This window comes from Equus quagga, chromosome 5 (genome assembly GCF_021613505.1).
Source record: "Equus quagga isolate Etosha38 chromosome 5, UCLA_HA_Equagga_1.0, whole genome shotgun sequence".
In the NCBI taxonomy this organism is placed as follows: domain Eukaryota; kingdom Metazoa; phylum Chordata; class Mammalia; order Perissodactyla; family Equidae; genus Equus; species Equus quagga.
In genome coordinates this window covers 97147192-97164248 of record NC_060271.1, presented here as the reverse complement: position 1 = coordinate 97164248, position 17057 = coordinate 97147192, and the positions used below count along the sequence as shown (strand labels likewise).

General features: G+C 38.3%; 1 protein-coding gene across 5 annotated transcripts in view; it reads right to left on the bottom strand.

The window, feature by feature from the left end:
• Nucleotides 1-17057, bottom strand: part of NRXN1 (neurexin 1) — a 1071934-nt gene that overhangs the window by 636784 nt on the left and 418093 nt on the right. For 3 of the 5 annotated variants that reach the window (XM_046659961.1, XM_046659962.1, XM_046659966.1), the window contains exons 6-7: nt 16685-16708; nt 15497-15658 (exon numbers count right to left, since the gene is read on the bottom strand). In XM_046659961.1, the coding sequence (XP_046515917.1) occupies nt 15497-15658; nt 16685-16708 (186 nt within the window). The remainder of the gene's footprint in view (nt 1-15496; nt 15659-16684; nt 16709-17057) is intronic. The other 2 variants (XM_046659963.1, XM_046659964.1) reach the window with 1 other exon arrangement.

Below are 17057 nucleotides of genomic sequence, written 5' to 3'. Positions count from 1 at the left end.
AGTTTGTTTGATGGAAATCTGCAAAACTTAATGAGAATGCTGGGCTTCCAGCATCAAAGCAGGCGGGGGCCTCACAAAGGCTTCAAGGACCTGGGCAGAGAAACACTCTTACATTTGTGCTGCTTCTTGATAATCTGATTCTGGATGTTTTGCCCAACTTTCACTAAGAGGGAAAAAGAAAGAAAGAAAGAGAGAAACTAAGCAGGCAGATAGGAATCTCTTTCAACCCACATTTTTTCTTAGATTTTAAGAGTATCTTGTTTGTTGTTTTGGTTTGGTTTTGATCAGCGAGGTGGTGGTGGGAGTGGAAAATTCTTTTATTTCTTATCTTTTGAGGATAATTAAGGTCATTCAGAGTGACATGTTAGAACCTCTCTGGCTAGATGACTTCTGGGAAAGGACTTTAAGATAACATTATATAAAAAAATATTTATCTGTGTTTGTAACCACTGCCACAGTAAGGCTTTTACCTCAGAACTTAAATCTTATTGTAGGAAGGGACCTTAAAGTATACAAAGCTTAATCCCCACTTGACAGATGAAAAATCTGGTGCTCAGAGGGGTTAAGTAAATGCATTCAGTTACACTTCAGGTGTATTGGTCAGCTTTCAGAGTGGTGCAGTCCAAACGATCGAAAACTGCAGGCCGGGATGCCTGTTTTCTTCCTTCCCTCATGCTTCCCAGCAGTTTTGTCCCTCTCCTTTTTGAACTCTAATCTGAAGAAGAATATCTGGTTTTGACTGTTTTGCTTTGGTAGAAATATGCAGATTTTTTTCTTATGTTGATATTTTTGGTTCTTTTTTCTCCAAAACTCATCCCGTCATCTTGATTCTACCTTTGAAGTATCTCTGGACTGTTTGTTGGTCTTCCTGGGTTTTCCCTTGCCCTAGATCAACCCTTAACATCTCTCCCTTGATCTGCTTCAGTTTTTTTTTTTTTTTCAACCTGGAGGCTTAGGTCCTCTTGATCCTTAATCCTATTAAATTCTAGCCCTATTTCAGGCCTTTCTAAAAGTCTCCCTGGCACCCTCTAACAAATAGCAGCCTTTGTTAGAGTGAAGTCTTTGCATTTTTGCACCTGTATCACCTTAAATTTTTGTTAAAAATGCAGGTCCACTGCTAAATCAGAAGCTGTGGGGACAGGAATCTGCAGTTTAAATTGTCAGGTGATTCTTATACACAAAACTTTCAACCATTGCAGCAGTCATAGCCTGTCATCATTTTCTCCACTTTCAACATCATTTCCTCCAACTTTTATCTAGCATCACTGTTCACCTCTTTTCTCTGTGCATCCTTTCCCAAGTCACACTGACTGATCCAGACCCCCCAGACATGTGGGGTTTTTTACAACCATGTCCTTTCTCCAACTTTTCCTCTGTCTCCACTTTGTATCTCCCATCCTTGTTGATGTGGAGATATACCACCTTTCTTTCAGTGCCAAGCTTGCAGTCCCAAATATTACCTCCTTGAGAAAGTCTTTTTTAGACATTTCTCAACTACCCTCCATACACTGTGTTGCACAAAACTTTGATATAAAACTTATCTTCAGTGCATGTAATTATAATGAATCTACTCAAAAGCTATAGAGTACCAACTATGCAGGTTCTAGTACTAAAGAACTAAGAGTTACAATCCCTGCTTCCACAAAAATCATCCCCCAGCTTTTTTCAACCAGTCCTCATCTGAACCACAGAACACAGAAAATTATTTGAGTAACTATCTTCTCAATTCTCTCAAGGATGATACATAACTAGCACTGTTACATACAACGGATGTCTTAGGACATTAGGGCTTAGTCTTCTTGAGAAATCCCAGTTGATCAAACACTGGTACAATTAGATTAGAGAAGCAATATGTGCTATGATAGAGATAAGCCAAAGGTGAGATGGAAAAGCAGAACAAGGATACCTAATTGCTTATGTGTTTGTTTCTCTTGTACCATGTCGTAGCCTTTTTCTATCCTCGCTTAGCATGTAGCACAGGCCCATTTCATGGTGGTCATCTACATTTTTTTGTTGAATTAAAAACACTGAAATTCATTTTTATGGTTCTATGTCTTTGGAATCTAGCCAAGCAATGAAAATCATCCATATTTGTAAATCCAGTATCTATTCAGTGCATAGTTGGCACTCAGTCAGGGCTTGTTGAATAAATGAACACATTTAGAAAGGCTGTTACTCAAGGATTGTAAATACTACTTAAAGAAAAACTAATATGAATGTAAAAATCTTTCCTATTACTTAAACTACACTTCTGGGGATCTCATTTCAAATTTAATTGCTTCATGTGTTATGTGTATTTCAAAGATAAAAAGAATTTATTAAAAGTGCAAGTAAAGTGGTATGAAGTGAAAAAAAGGTTGCATTTTCCCGGGTGGGGAGGTGGAAGAAAGTGGTGGTTTTTTTCAGCTCTATTCTAATCTAATAAAGCCAAAGAAATTTAGTTCGAATATATTTTTAAGAACAAATAGCCCTTACTTACAAATGCAGTTTAGGAGAAGATGATGGGGGAAATGCCCATAAAATATAAAATGCCATAAATTCTGATGTCCTAAAGAAATTTTGAGGGGATCTGTGATAACTTCTTTTTCTACTGCAAAGTCTGCAGCCAGCTCACTTAAGACAGAGTTGTCTTTTTATAAGCATCACAGAAGTGCCCACTTCATACTCTTCCTGGGATTAATGGTTTTCTCATTTATGTCACTTAAAGGCATCTCTGTTCTTTTAATCACCAAGAAAATTTCAGGCTGTTTTTCACTTCAGAGAGGTGCCATACTTCCTAGCTGCCTCTAGGGGGCTCTTATTAAAATTCATGTTGCAAAAGCAGCATTTCCCTAAACGGTTCTGTAATGCCTCAAATCCCAAACTGTCTAATTTATACCCAAGGAAGAGTTTTCTTCTTTTAGGGCATAACCCATTATATTACAAAGTTGTTAAAATGTAAATAAATACATAGAAATCTGTTTAAGTTAGCAAATTGTGGTAAGGTAAAATAATTCTAAGTAAACCATGGCCTAAAAAAAAAATGAAGAGTATATATGGAATCCAGTGTAAGAATATTACCATGCAGAAATGATAATTAACTCAAGTAAACCTGCACTCAATGATTTTCAGCATTTTGGCAGGGTAAAGAATTTTGCTATGAAAGCAGTACTATAAAAATCAAATAAAGGTTAGGAGACCTAGTTTAAAATTGTTATTAAAACACACAGGCATTTTTACTTTAATGGTCATGGGCTTAGTTCCAACTATTTCAGAAGGAAAAGCTTATTGCTTGAATAGCAAGTACACTCATCCCAAGACTATATTTGTCCCTAACTTTGGATTGTTAGGAAATGGGCCCTGCGTGTGTCCTGGTGGCTTATCTGCCCTCTGTGTAATCAGATGAGATCTCGATGTTCATCTCCAGAAAGAGGGTTGAGCCCATCCAGGGGCTTGGAGGGAACTGAGCCTGGGAGAGTTTGTGTGGAGTCTGGCACTTTGAGATCCTGAGGCTCTGGGTCAAAGCCTCAGACTCATTACTGAGCTACTAAGATGTACATTGTTTTATATTTTAAAATCTCTAAAATCTGGATCTGAGTTGTAATTGAGTGCATCCTAGCCTAGGTTAATTGGCAGTGTTTAGCGATTCATAACATAACCGCACTTCTTACAGTCAATGATGTCAATAAAATATGGTGGTTGAGGTGCTCTAGCTCAGTGACTTTCAAACTTTAATCTGCATATGAAATCACCTGAGGATCTTATTAAAATATACATTCTGATTTAGTAGATCTGAAGCGGGGCAAGAGTTTCTTCCTCTAATAAGCTCCCAAGTGATGATGAGGCTGCTGGTTAACAGGCCACACCTTAAGTAGTAAATCCCTAAGTGGGCTATGAGTTGTCGATGGACTTTATTTCCTTTCAAACTGTATAAAAACTACAGCTTTTAGTTGCATGCCTTGTTTAGAAAATGTTCAGATATAAATTCTATGTAACTTTATATAAACGTGTTGATTAACATATAATAAATCAAAAAATTATTAAATAATAACTAAAAAGAATGTAAATGAAGGATTGATTTTGATTTTTGGTGACCATAGTTTTTAGCCTCGGGACCTTGGGGAAGAAAATGATTAACAAATAGGTCGATTCACTCTTTCAAACAAACATTTAAGTCTCACATATGAGACTCGCTTGGTCCACAAGCAGGGAATACAGGCAGGGAATAAAGCAACTGTTTTTGAAAGTAATGTGAATTGAAATCTGATGATGATGATGATAACATCCTTAAAAAGTAAAAAATTGTTTCTATTTGAACTATAAAAAATTAAGTGACTATTCCCAACTCAGTTCCTTAAAAAGATTCCCATGTTATTCCAAAAGTTGTGAGTTTCTTAATCATCTTTACAACTTTCTGATACATTAGAAGTCAGATATTGCAATTTAGGAGAACAAAAGAGGAAAGCACACTGGGCTTAGAGTCAATAAGCAGAGGTTTTCTTCTGATTTCTTGTACATATTACTGATGCAACCTTGATGATGTTATAAATGATTTGTGGTTTCCAAGTTAATTCAATTTCCTCACTAAGGTGTTAGGATGGTTAAATGAAAGAACTTTTTAAATGAGATAATGTGAACAAAATCTCATAAACTGTCTGCATTAAGGAAAATCCTCATACTTTGTAGGGTTCAGTGTAAAATGAAAATGAGGAGCTCTTTGTTAAAAATTATTAAGAATTTTGAGATGGCAACAGGAAGATATTAAACCAAGAGCAAAGTCCTTCTATGTATGGGGTTCTGTGTGACTAAATAGGTCACAAGTCCATGAAGTAGGTTCTATCTACACTATAACTATAGCTAATACTCACTGTTTATTGAAATATTACCATATACCAGGCACTATGCTGAAGGCTTCATTTACATAGTCTCAATCTTTTAAAGGGAAGAAAACTGAAGCACAAAAATATCAAATAACTTTTCTCAGGTCATACAACTACCAAGCTTAGGGAGCCAGGATTTGAACCAAGTCTGTCTGATTCCAAGGCCATTCATCTTAACTAATGTAATACCCACCTACGGCCAGTTACTGTCATCCCACTTGATTCACATTTAGAAAATTAGGATCAGAAAATACATATATGTTTGAAGGACAATTCACTTATCATGACCCTGATTAGATGACCTGTGTCAACCTAATTAATTATCTTATATCCTGGTACTTCACACAGAACCTGGTACATAGTACACAGTCATGTAATATACAGAGAACTAAGCTGAACACTCAGAGTCACCAATTACTCTGTGCAGAGAATATTTACTCAATAAAGATAAAAATCTCATTTTCCTATTATTTACAATCACATGCTTCTGAATGATAACAGTATTATTCTCATTTTAAAGTAATTAATTGTTTTAAGTGTGTTTCAATAGTGATCATTCTCCTGAAAAAAGACCAATTACTGTGCACAGAAATAATTTTCTCCAAACACAGCACTTGATGCAAAGAACTAAAGATGAGTATATCATTTCATAATAGAAAATAAGATGAAATCCAAAATATTCACTTTGCTTTGGATGGATCTCAGATTTTTAAAATATGGCTCAAACTTAGTAAAGTACAAATTTGCATTTATATAGAGCTTTTTATTTTCTTTTTCTTTGTAATGTGTTTTCTAATCCTTCGTGTCATTTTATCTTTTGTATTATTTTCCAATTCTGAGAGCAGAACTAATTTATTGTGCTTCAATCTGTATAATATCATGCCCATTATAGAGATGAGCAAAGAGAGACAGAGAGGATAATTCAGAGTCCTTGTCATCTTCTCTTTGAAAGCATTACTGATTTCCTCTGGTAGAATTAATCACAGTTTTGCTGCATTTCTAAAGCAATTTTTCATACTTCACTTAAGGAACTCGTATTGTAATTTTCTGTTTCTTTGTTAGGCCCTCCTTAAAGATTCCTAAGTGCATCATCTTATTTATTTATGTGTCCCCAGTGTCTAGTACAGAGCCTGGCACATAGTAGGTATGGATTAATGTTGTCTCATTGAATGTACACATGCAAGTGTCAATGCGTAAGCAAATGGAACAATTTAAACAAGAGACTCTAGTGGGTGCTGAAATTAAGAGGAAATGTTCAATCTTAGACATTATTCATTACTGCTTTCTGCTGAGCTAAAAAATGTCATATTCCATGAGATGTATCAAGTTCTCAGAGTTAAAATGTCATTGAACCCCCTACTAAACCATGTTATGCAAGCTTGATATTTGACAGCACTACAATGCATTATGCCAACTGCTGATACCTTTCCAGGCTACGGGGCATCTGCCAAAAATGATCGGAAATAAAATTTGTGAGTCCCCTGGAAGAGAGTTTGCTATGTTCAAAAAGCTGAATTCCAGACAAGGATTCACCAGATGCTTTGTAGACTAAAGAGTTGAGCTCCACTTCCTTGGGGACCTGAGCAGATGGGACTCCCTGAACCCAATCTCAAATAGGAGTGTCTATGGCAAAATGCCTGGTTTCTGCCCCAATTGTTTATTTCCCTTGCCCGCAAGGCTATGATGCACAGAAGCCAACTTAATCTTAGCAATGTATGAAGCCAACACTCTATAGAAATCTAGAAAGTACTTCCAAATCTGTTTTCTGTGCATCCCTGTTCATATGGTTGGCTACAGAATACGGAAATTTATGACAAGCATTATTATCTTATTTATGCCCTTAGAGGAGAAAGGCTGTGCAGGCTGCTAGAGAAGAGAAGAGGCTCATGCAGGTAACATCTCGGTACCAGTTAAACTGTGGGAGGAAAAAAACGCCCCTGGAAGCTCATGAATAACTGGGCAACGAAGAAATATTTCTTGCCCCTTCCCCTCTCCCTTAGACACACCCTTCTCCAATATCCTAGCAAGCTAGGCTGTACTTTTGTGTTTTCGTTCCCCTCAAAGTTCCTATAAAGTTTATTTCATCTAATTTTCCTTTATAAAAATATTGAGGCTGAGGAAAAAGAAGTGAGATCACCCTAGGAGCAGAGAAAGCAACACAGAGTATCAGTTAAAGGCAAAGATTCTGTGGTCAGATTATTCAGGTTCGGATCTTGGCTCAGCTACTTGGTAATTGTTTTCCCTTAGGTCAGTTATCTAACCTCCCCTGTCTTCATATCCTCATTCATCAAATGGGCATAGTATTAGTGTATAACTAGTGTCATGCTCAGAGTGTCACTTTTGAACATCCAAAGCAGTGGAAAAATGACAGTGCACCCCTCTGTGTAATTTAATAACAAAAGCAGTACTGAATATAAAATGCCAGAAGTGCACAGAAAATTTGTTTTTTCTTCTATGACTCCCTTGCTGCTATGTTTGAAATACCGAATATTGAATTATTTCACACAGTTTCATTAATTTATTTTTTTAAAGTAAATTATTTTTGTTGCATTACTGATGCCCCTAGGCACAAGCCTATTGGGTATCTCATTGGATGTTGCAGACAGTATACAAAAAAATGGAAAATGCTGAATATATTATTACTATTACTCTGGCATATACCAACTCCCTTACTCTTTCAGCAATAGCTCTGACCTTTAATGTCCCTTTGTATGGTGTCTAGTATAATCAAAGGCACAATTAGGTGCCACAGAGTTTATATCATTACAGTTTATTTGGATGATCTGATTCAGACAATGTGCTCACTAGCCCGAGTACTCAATTCAGGGATAGAAAATCAAGCTCAGGGTCCAACCCCACCACTCATAGGCCTGTGTTTGGCTGAGATCTCAGAGTCCTCATTTGCATAATAGAGATATTATTATTACAATTACCTTATAGGGGTTCCCCTGCTTAAATTGAAAGGGGGATTTCTGACTTAAAGGGACCTGTGGTCTGCTATCCTGCAAATGAAAGGAGTTAAGGGTAATTGACCTCTGCTTACATTTTAGTGCTGATGCTTTATTACAGCAGAAGAGTTGAAACACATTTCAGTATTTCCAAGATCTGGAAGAAATTAGTCAGGGCCTATAATAAATCAGGTTAATGGCACATAAGAATTTGCCAAATTCTTTGACATTCCCACAAACCCCATCTTGTTTTCTCATTAAAGTTTTAAAAGCAAACTGCCATCTTCTGTGTTTTAAATCAAGTGGAGGAAATTTATTTTCTTTCTAGACCAGAACTTCTGCCCAAAACACTGTAGGCCAACTTGCCTCCTCTCCAGCTGGGCTAACCCTGGCTCTGCCATGAGTCACTGAGCCAAGACCCTGCCTCTAGGAAGCCAGCCCAGAGCCAGTGTGTGGGTCCTTGTGTTCAGGGAATTCCTTTGTATTTTCTTCCAGTTTATTAATTCTGGTGTGGGGACTGGAATGGGCCACCCCAAGATATGTCTCTTTGGCATGAGGACTATTTGAGGCTGGTTTCTTTGCAGACAGGAAAGCAACTAAAAAGTAGAACTAAATCTCTATCTGTAAAGGTGCCTCCCTCTCTGTACCAGGAAGAAGAAAGGAGATGACCTTCTCTCTAGAAACTCTTAATCAATGCCAAAGGCAAGGACTTAAATCTGCATTTTATTGTGCTTGTCTGGTAGCTTCCTGTAACTGACTTCCCTTCCCCTCCCAACATTGGCATTTCTTTAAGGATTAAGCATCTTTCCTTAGGCTAGGAACTGATTGCTGTGCTCATCTGTGACCACCCAGCTTGAGGCAATAGACTTGCCTCCTGCTATGCCCACCAAGATAGCAGACCCACTATCTGCTGTGTCCATCAAGCACTGTGCTGATGGGGCAATCTTGTGACTATTGTGGGAGGGACATTTCAATCACATGTGAAACGGCCTGTTTGGGGGTATATAACCACCCTGTGCACCCTACTTCTTCGGTGCCCTTTCTTTCTTCGGGAAGAAAGGCCCCGGGCCATGGTTCCTCATAAAGCTTTGTTCAATTTTCCCTTGCCATTCTGTCTCATGTGAATTTAATTGGTTCTCTGGCCAGACGAACCCACATTAGATAGAGGAAATGTCTTCCTCCCCTACACTGGGGACATCAGAAAAACCTATCTTAATGGTTAGTTCAAGAGAGGACACTTTCCTAAACATAATTAAGGTAGTATATCCCTAGCTACATAATGATATGGTCAGTAAAAATATGTGGATCCAGGGGGCTGGCCTGGTGGCATAGCAATTAAGTGCACACGCTCTGCTTCAGTGGGCCGGGGTTTGCCAGTTCAGATTCCAGGTGAGGACATGGCACTGCTTGGGAAGCCATGCTGTGGTAGGCGTCCCACATATAAAGTAGAGGAAGACAGGAACGGATGTTAGCTCAGGGCCAGTCTTCCCCAGCAAAAAGAGGAGGATTGGCAGCAGATGTTAGCGCAGGGCTAATCTTCCTCAAAAAAAAAAACAAACAAACAAACGTGGATCTGTACAGAATATGTCTCGGAAGAAGTGAGATGGGAGTGCAAAAAGCAATTCTTTTCCCAAAAGAGTAAATGAGGCATGTGGAAAGGTCAATGTATTTGAATTGTAAAATGCTACCTACCAATATATAGACTGTGACAATATAAAAAAAGAGGAAAGGTAGAAAGTATCTGTAAGTATCAGGAACCCTAACCAGGAAGAGTCTGGAGGAAATAAAAGCCTGGGGAGAAATGTGTTTAATCATGACTTTGGAGTACACATGAGGATGTTGTCCTCCCAACTGAAGAAGTCCTCCCTCGTCCAAGGTTGCGTGATTTACAGACATCAGTTAAGATCCCCTCACACTCTAAAGTTCTGCTTGGTCAAATTTCCCCAACAGGTCACAAAACCTTTTGTTTCAAAATTTGAAAAACAACTTGAAATGCAAATTCTGCCATGGACTTTTGTTCTTATAAGTAAATGACAGGCACTCTACTCCTCTCTGAGCAATGAGGGAAATAAGACAGGAACAACAGGATGCTTGAGAAGCTACATTTGATGAGCTGGCTCTACCCTGGAAAGGAACAAATTGAGGACTTTACAATTTTCTAAAGTTCTCTGTTGTCCAAAAGAAGAAAGACAGGAATTAAGGGGTATTTGCATGAAGGAAATATTGCATCTCTTTCCCAGTGCTGATACTGGTACATTGTGGGAAATACAGTGCTGCCACTGCAAATGGCAAAGGGGACCATGCTGATTACACAGAGAAATCAACTATTTTTCCAGAGTGGGGGAAAAAGCTTACATAAGAGGATATTTTCTGAACCTCATCCACCTCATAGCATCTTGCAAATTTTCAGTGCTAAAAGTTTCTCAGTGTAATTAAAGGTTGAGCTGATCTAATTAGGTTGATGAAATTTTCAGTAGGGATTTAATTCCCCCTAGCATTTCACTTAATCTTCTTTCTAGAATCCTTCCTTAGGCTCATCCCAAGCAACTTTTAGTGGCAGTGCTCTAAATTGCCTCACACAGCCAGCGTCTCGGCTCAAACAACTGATTGTAAAACCTCCAGCAGGTACATACGGCTAAAAACAAACTTCATAAAGGATTCTAGGTTGTTTTATCAAATACAATCCTCTCCTCCTTTTTCAGTTTCATTTCTCTACCAACAAACTATGTTAAATAATCTTCACTCTGCAGGAGGGAAATAGGCGTTTCAAAGCATTTTAGAGGCACAAAGACACTAAGAAACGCCCAATACGAAGAGTAGATTCTGAGGCAAGATTAATGAGGGAGCAGCATAACCCTCCCTTATAAGTCACTTACGACAGAAGTCCTCGTGGTTAAAATATTGGAAGGGAAACACATATTTGTGAGATTTTCAACTATCTTTGAAGATATTAAAAAAATCTCTAATGAGTACCTTAGGAATCAACTGTGATTCTTTTATACAGAAAAATGTTTTCCAAGTACGCTAAGGTGAACGGGCAGAGCTACAGACGTCCTCAAACCGACTCCAAGCATCTCATTTGGACACCATGATTTATCTCGTTGCAGGGCCCTCTAATTCCCTCTCCTGTTGTAGCAGTCACTCAAAAACTGCTTGCTAAAAAAATTTAATTTAATTTAAAATGATCAATAACTCTTAAGCAACATATATTTTAGCTTTCATTCAATGTTATAAAAAATGCAAAGAATATAAAAAATGTTTCTGCTAAAGTATGATTAGTACTGCTTTTGTAAAAATCAGATTTAAAAAGCAGATTTTTAAAGACCTATTATCCCCTAGGAATTTCATAGATGCAGGCTGTGTATAATGGTAACTTATTATTTACAATTTTTCCTTCAACTTTTCTCAAATTTATATCCTTGAAAGTCATTTTCAGTGAGTGCAAACATTTCTCAAAGGTTTTTGGATTTATTTATAATGAATATATAAACAATTTTTAAAAAACTACTTTGATCCCCCTATTACAAATTCCTGGCCATTCAAAGTTCCCTTTCTCTCTTTTTTTTTGGTGAGGAAGATTGACCCTGAACTAACATCTGTTGCCAATCTTCCTCTTTTTGCTTGAGGAAGATAGTCCTTGAGGTATCTGTGCCAATCTTCCTCTATTTTGTATGTGGGACGCTGCCTCATCTTGGCTTGATGAGCAGTGTGTAGGACCATGCCCAGGATCTGAACCCACAAACTCTGGGCCTCCGAAGCAGAGTGCACAAACTTAACCACTACACCACTGGGCTGGCCCTGAAGTTCCCTCTCATTTTGAATAAAGTACCATAGAATGTTCAGGTTAGGTTTCACCAAATTACATTGAACCACTTTTACTTTATTTTGAAAGTTGATAATCACTAAAAAATAATAATTTTTGTAATGAGTGTTAGTTGTTCTACACACCAGCCAAGTCTCATTTCAAACAGGCTTTATGAAATGCCATGCAGGGAAAGCCCTAACTGCTTCTAATGAACATTAGATTATGGGTTGTTTCATTATGTTGAGTACTTTCTTTTTTTACCTTAAAGAATGAAGATGTGAATTAGTGAGAAAATAGGCCATTTCTATTTTTTTACCTCAAGTGCCACTGTTTACAATGAAATAGAGCCAGCCATTCAAATATTATATTTTATCTGGGCAGTATTCTAATGCTATCCTTTCATTGCTCTTGGGTGGGTCAAGTAACCTCTGTAGGTCTGTTTCCCCATTTCCAAAACAAGGAGGTTGGACTTGCAGAATGATTTCCAGGATCCTTCCTATTCTAACACTGCAAAATTTCTTCTATGACTTTCAGACAAGGTAATATTAGCATCTTTCCCAGGACTGGTCATTTTAATCAGGATTACATACTAGATTGAAAACAAAAATGTTACCAGCCATAATGTTTTATACATGCAACGTGCTGCAGGCCAGAAAGCCCAAGCGAGAGTTAAGGATAACTTATGTGGGCTTAGTGTTAAGAGAGATGTGGTGAGAATGAACATAGGTATGTTCTCTTTTCAATAACTCTACAAAGCTTACCTATCTAAAATAAGGTGATTTAACTCAAAATGTATGATACTTTGTCACTATTTCATTTCAGTAGTAGGAAGAGCAGGGCATCCTAAATAGACAGTAATTCAGACGTGGATGAAAACTATGAACCACCAAAAAGCCCTCCAGTTGAGGTCTGTTTTGATTTGTAGGCTGTATCCGCCTGTATCCTCCCACCCTCTGGTGTATCAGATAGAAATAAAGTGCAAGAGATTACACATCAAGAAAAAACTGGCAGCACTTGCTTCAAACACATACCCCAGGCTGTGGAAGAGAGAGAAGTGGGAAGTGCCCAATGAATAAAGAGGAGTGATTTGTATCCAAAACCTATAGAGACAATAGGCGAGTGAATGAATACCCATTGTATGGACTCAGTAACTGCCAATCACAAGTTACATGGAAGATCATCTGACTTGTTTTTGCTATTGTGGTTTTTGTGGTTGAAAGGCCAATTAAAAGGGGAGGAGTTCTAAAGTGTATGGACTACTGATTAACATTTAAACATTAAAGACGTTAATCTGAAACTGTAATTTTCGATTAAGGCAATCCACTGTAGCTTCATACACACAAAAAATTGCCTTGCCCACTTGGAACCATCAGAAGACAGCGAGGCTCAGGTGAACCCGGAGGTTCACTGCAGAAAACCTCGTATTTTACAGGACACCCCAAAGGGCTCTTTAGCTAGATTCCAGTTTCTGCTAAAGATCCTTGGATTCCTTTCTTTTTTCCAGTCCATGGCAGGACTAACTTTCTGTAGACAAAGCAGGGCCTAAGCGCTGATCGTACGTTGGCCTGTTCATAGTGAAGTGAGCAAATGGGGTGGGTGGCTGGGGTTCTGCCCTCCCCTTCCAATTCCCATCACCAGAAGGGAATTTTAGGCATCTCATTGTGAAATCTAATTATGTTTTTTACTATGTTTCTCTCCAACCTGAAATACATTCTCTATCCCCTGCCAATCCAAATCACAGTCATCCTTCAAGATGCACATTCTGACTCTTCTGTGTATCTTCCCTGTCTACCAGATCTCTCACTCATTTCACCCTTTATGATCTCAAATGGGTGTAACTGTGCCACACAATTTAATACCTCATTCCTCACAGTCTATTATACATTTCTAAAAACGATTTCAGTTTGTAACCAACTGGAGAGATGGTACAATCTTCTATGGCAGGGACCCGAACACATATTTTTGTTGGAATGCTGTATATTATTGTGGCTAAGATCACAAAAGACGGACATCAGACTTCCTTGATGAAGCTCTAGACTTTAATATTCATTAGCTGTGAGACTCTGCTCAAGAAACTTACCTGTGCTGAACCTCAATTTCCTTGTCTAAAAAACACAGGTAATAAAATTACTACCTATATTGTGGAGATCCCTGTAAAGCTCTTAGGATAACATCAGGAACAAAGTAAGAGTTCAGAAAATGTCAGTACCATAATAATAATAATAATAAGTATTATTATTATTTTATTATGCCCACAGAGCTTAACATAGTCCTGGGTCACAATACATATTTGTAAAGAGTGAAAATTATTCTCTGAGAGGTAATCAATTCCTCCCACCACAGTATGGTTAGATTCCGCCTTTCAGAACTCTGTCTCCTGTGTTTGCTAAAACTGTAGCATTTTCGAATCCCCCTTAGGACTCTTCTGTGTGCATCCACATACTGGGCAATGCAGCATCTATCATGTTCACAGGTTGGAAGATGGGAAAGGATAACTCAAGCAGTAATTGTTCTTCACCGAGGCTTACCTGAATCAAGTTTATATGATTAAAATATTTTCTTTAGAATGAACCAAAGTACATGACTGCTTACCAACAGGACCTATGGCTAGTCATTACTAAATTCAAAATTATTAAACTTTAGGGGCTGGCACGTTCCACTTTGGTGGCCCAGGGTTCGGCGGTTCAGATCCCGGGTGCGGACATGGCACTGAGTGGCAAGCCATGCTGTGGTAGGCGTCCCACATATGAAGTAGAGGAAGATGGGCATGGATGTTAGCTCAGGGTCAGTCTTCCTCAGCAAAAAGAGGAGGATTGGCAGCAGTTAGCTCAGGGCTAATCTTCCTCAAAAGAAGAAAAATTATTAAACTTTATGTTTTAGATGTCTACACTATTAAACTGCAGCCATACAATGTAAGAGGAAATTGGTTCCAGCAGTCAAAAGAAATTGTGTTGTGCCTGAATGAAAAATATTCTCCTTTATGGAAAAATATTAAAGTACAAACTGAACTTCAAGGACTTCCTAATCTTTCTCTTTCCATCCCCCAACAAGTTCTGATCCCAGCAAAAGTTACAACAGATAATGACAGCTGAGGATGAGGGATGATATTATCTTTTTATTTTTGCTGAGGAAGATTCGCCCTGAGCTAACACCTGTGTCAATCCTCCTTTATTTTTTTGTATGTGGGACACCTTCACAATGTGGCTGGTGAGTGGAGATGGTCTGAGCCCAGAATCCGAACCCGCAAACCCAGGCCACTGAAGTGGAGATCACGGAACTTTAACTACTCAGCCACAAGGCTGGACCCAAAATTATTATCTTTTATCATGATAGTTTTACTCAGGAAAATTTCAAGTGAACTCATCAGATCACAAATGAAACAGCTTTACTTCCTTCAGAAAGTATTTAAAATAAAGTAAGAAAAGTATTTCATCACAGATTCATTAAGTTTTTGGGTTTTGTTTTATATAGTCTCTCTCTCGGCCTAATTTTTTTTCTTCTTTTTCCTATACTGCCCAAACAAGTCACTCTGTATACATAACACCTGAGGCATTTAGGTGGAAATGAACAAGGCATTTAGTTTAACTCTAGACCCAATATCTCTTTGTGTTTGACTTTCTTTTATAGCTAATACACAACTACCCATACAAATCTTAATTGTGAATTACTTACAGACTACTAAAGAAGAGGAACTTAAGTGCTTCATAATGTTCGATGACCTGCCCCCCTCACCCCAATCCTATACAAATAACAGTAGAATACTGAATTTAAAGTTGTGCCATTTGACTCTGGAAACATCAGGTCTTCAGCAAAGGTGCTTTCAGTTCAGATCTGAAATGATGAGATCATGAATTAGGAATGATTCTGGTGACAGTGATATTTACCTCTTTGAGACAGCCCATAAAGTTGTTACTGACTGGTGACCCTGGAAGGTCTGCTGTGCTGGGACTGCCTCCAACATAGAAAAAGTCATCAGAGCCCAGCATGGTATAATCTTCTTGCGTGTAGCCCGTTGTGGTAAGAATCCCATCCACTGATATTGTCACCTAAATAACAAAGCACAGGGAAAGGACACGCTATACTCAGACCTACATACTGTAATCCTGGGATATGCCTGTTTTGTGTTTTTTTTTTTTTTTATTATTTTTTCATTTTGCTTTTTGCTTTTTTTTCTATTTGTTTGGTTTTTATTTTTAGACCTATGGCGGAACCCATTTTCATGTCTGTTTGAGGTTTATTCTTGGATTCTATTCAACTAGCCCTAAGAGATCTAAACTAGTTAGAGAGTTAGCTGATTATTGAACTAGTGTCAGCATCATCCCTATTGCAACTCAAAAGTTATTTAGCAGACACAAAAATGGTGTTAGTAAAATGCTTCCTAGGTTAGTTTTGCTGGTGTACATATTAGTAAAGTTTAGTTGTCTGTTATTAACTAATCACAACGTGCACCTTGTTAACATAAAAGGCGCAAGCTATTTCCAGCAACGTCACTATTTGCACTCTTGAGCAGCAGCTGTTCAGCATGCAAGTGCCTACGTCCATGCCAGAGGGGAGGAGAGGCAAAACAACCAGCGAAGCGGCACACGCCGATGTGCACATGCAGGGGGGACAGTACAGTTCGGAAAGGAAAGGAAAGAAAACGGGGAGAACCAAAGGAAAAAACAACTGCTTTGAGATGACGGAAAGATGAGTGGGTGTGGCATCTCCAACATTCCCAAATCAAGTGTGCATGCCATGCATCATGAATGGTTAGAGACTGGCTGAGCCTGCGGTCACTCGGGCCAGCCACCATTTTGTCTTATCCGTGTTAACCACAGCTGGATGCAAAACGTTCGAAACGTTAACGATGCCCCTACAGGTGAGTTGGAAAACAGAAGTTGACAGGAACAGGTAAAAAATAAGAAGGTCAACAACAGATGAAAAGAAGGAGGTCAAAGTAAGCAGAAGAGTACCAACCGCAGTTCCTCTTTTGTTAATGATGTCTACAGTTAAAAGAAAGAAAGAAAACACACGGCAAACCCAAAATAAGAAACAATTAGAATGATATCTACCGAACAATGTAGTTTGTTTACCATAGCGTGTCCAATGCCTGAGTGCTTTGTGGAGAAGGGGGGAGAAAGGAAATTAAAAACTGTGAACAGAATAACGATCGTTACTTAAAAAATATGATGGTCTCTACCATGTTAGTACATTTTTTGATTCAGGTAACGGTTAGTAGAATGAAACATTCCATGAATGACATGTTAGTTATTAAGCATGTTAGTAACATAGAAAAAGGGCAAAAAAATTTTACAAGAAAAAAGCAGACTAACAAATAGGCCTCCCACAGAGGTAATATTTTTCCTGCCAGTATTGTTCATAACTTGCTACTAGACAGAAACAGACATATGGCAATGTTCCCTTTGTCTCCCTGAGTACATCTGACAGACAATTAAAAAGTCTAAA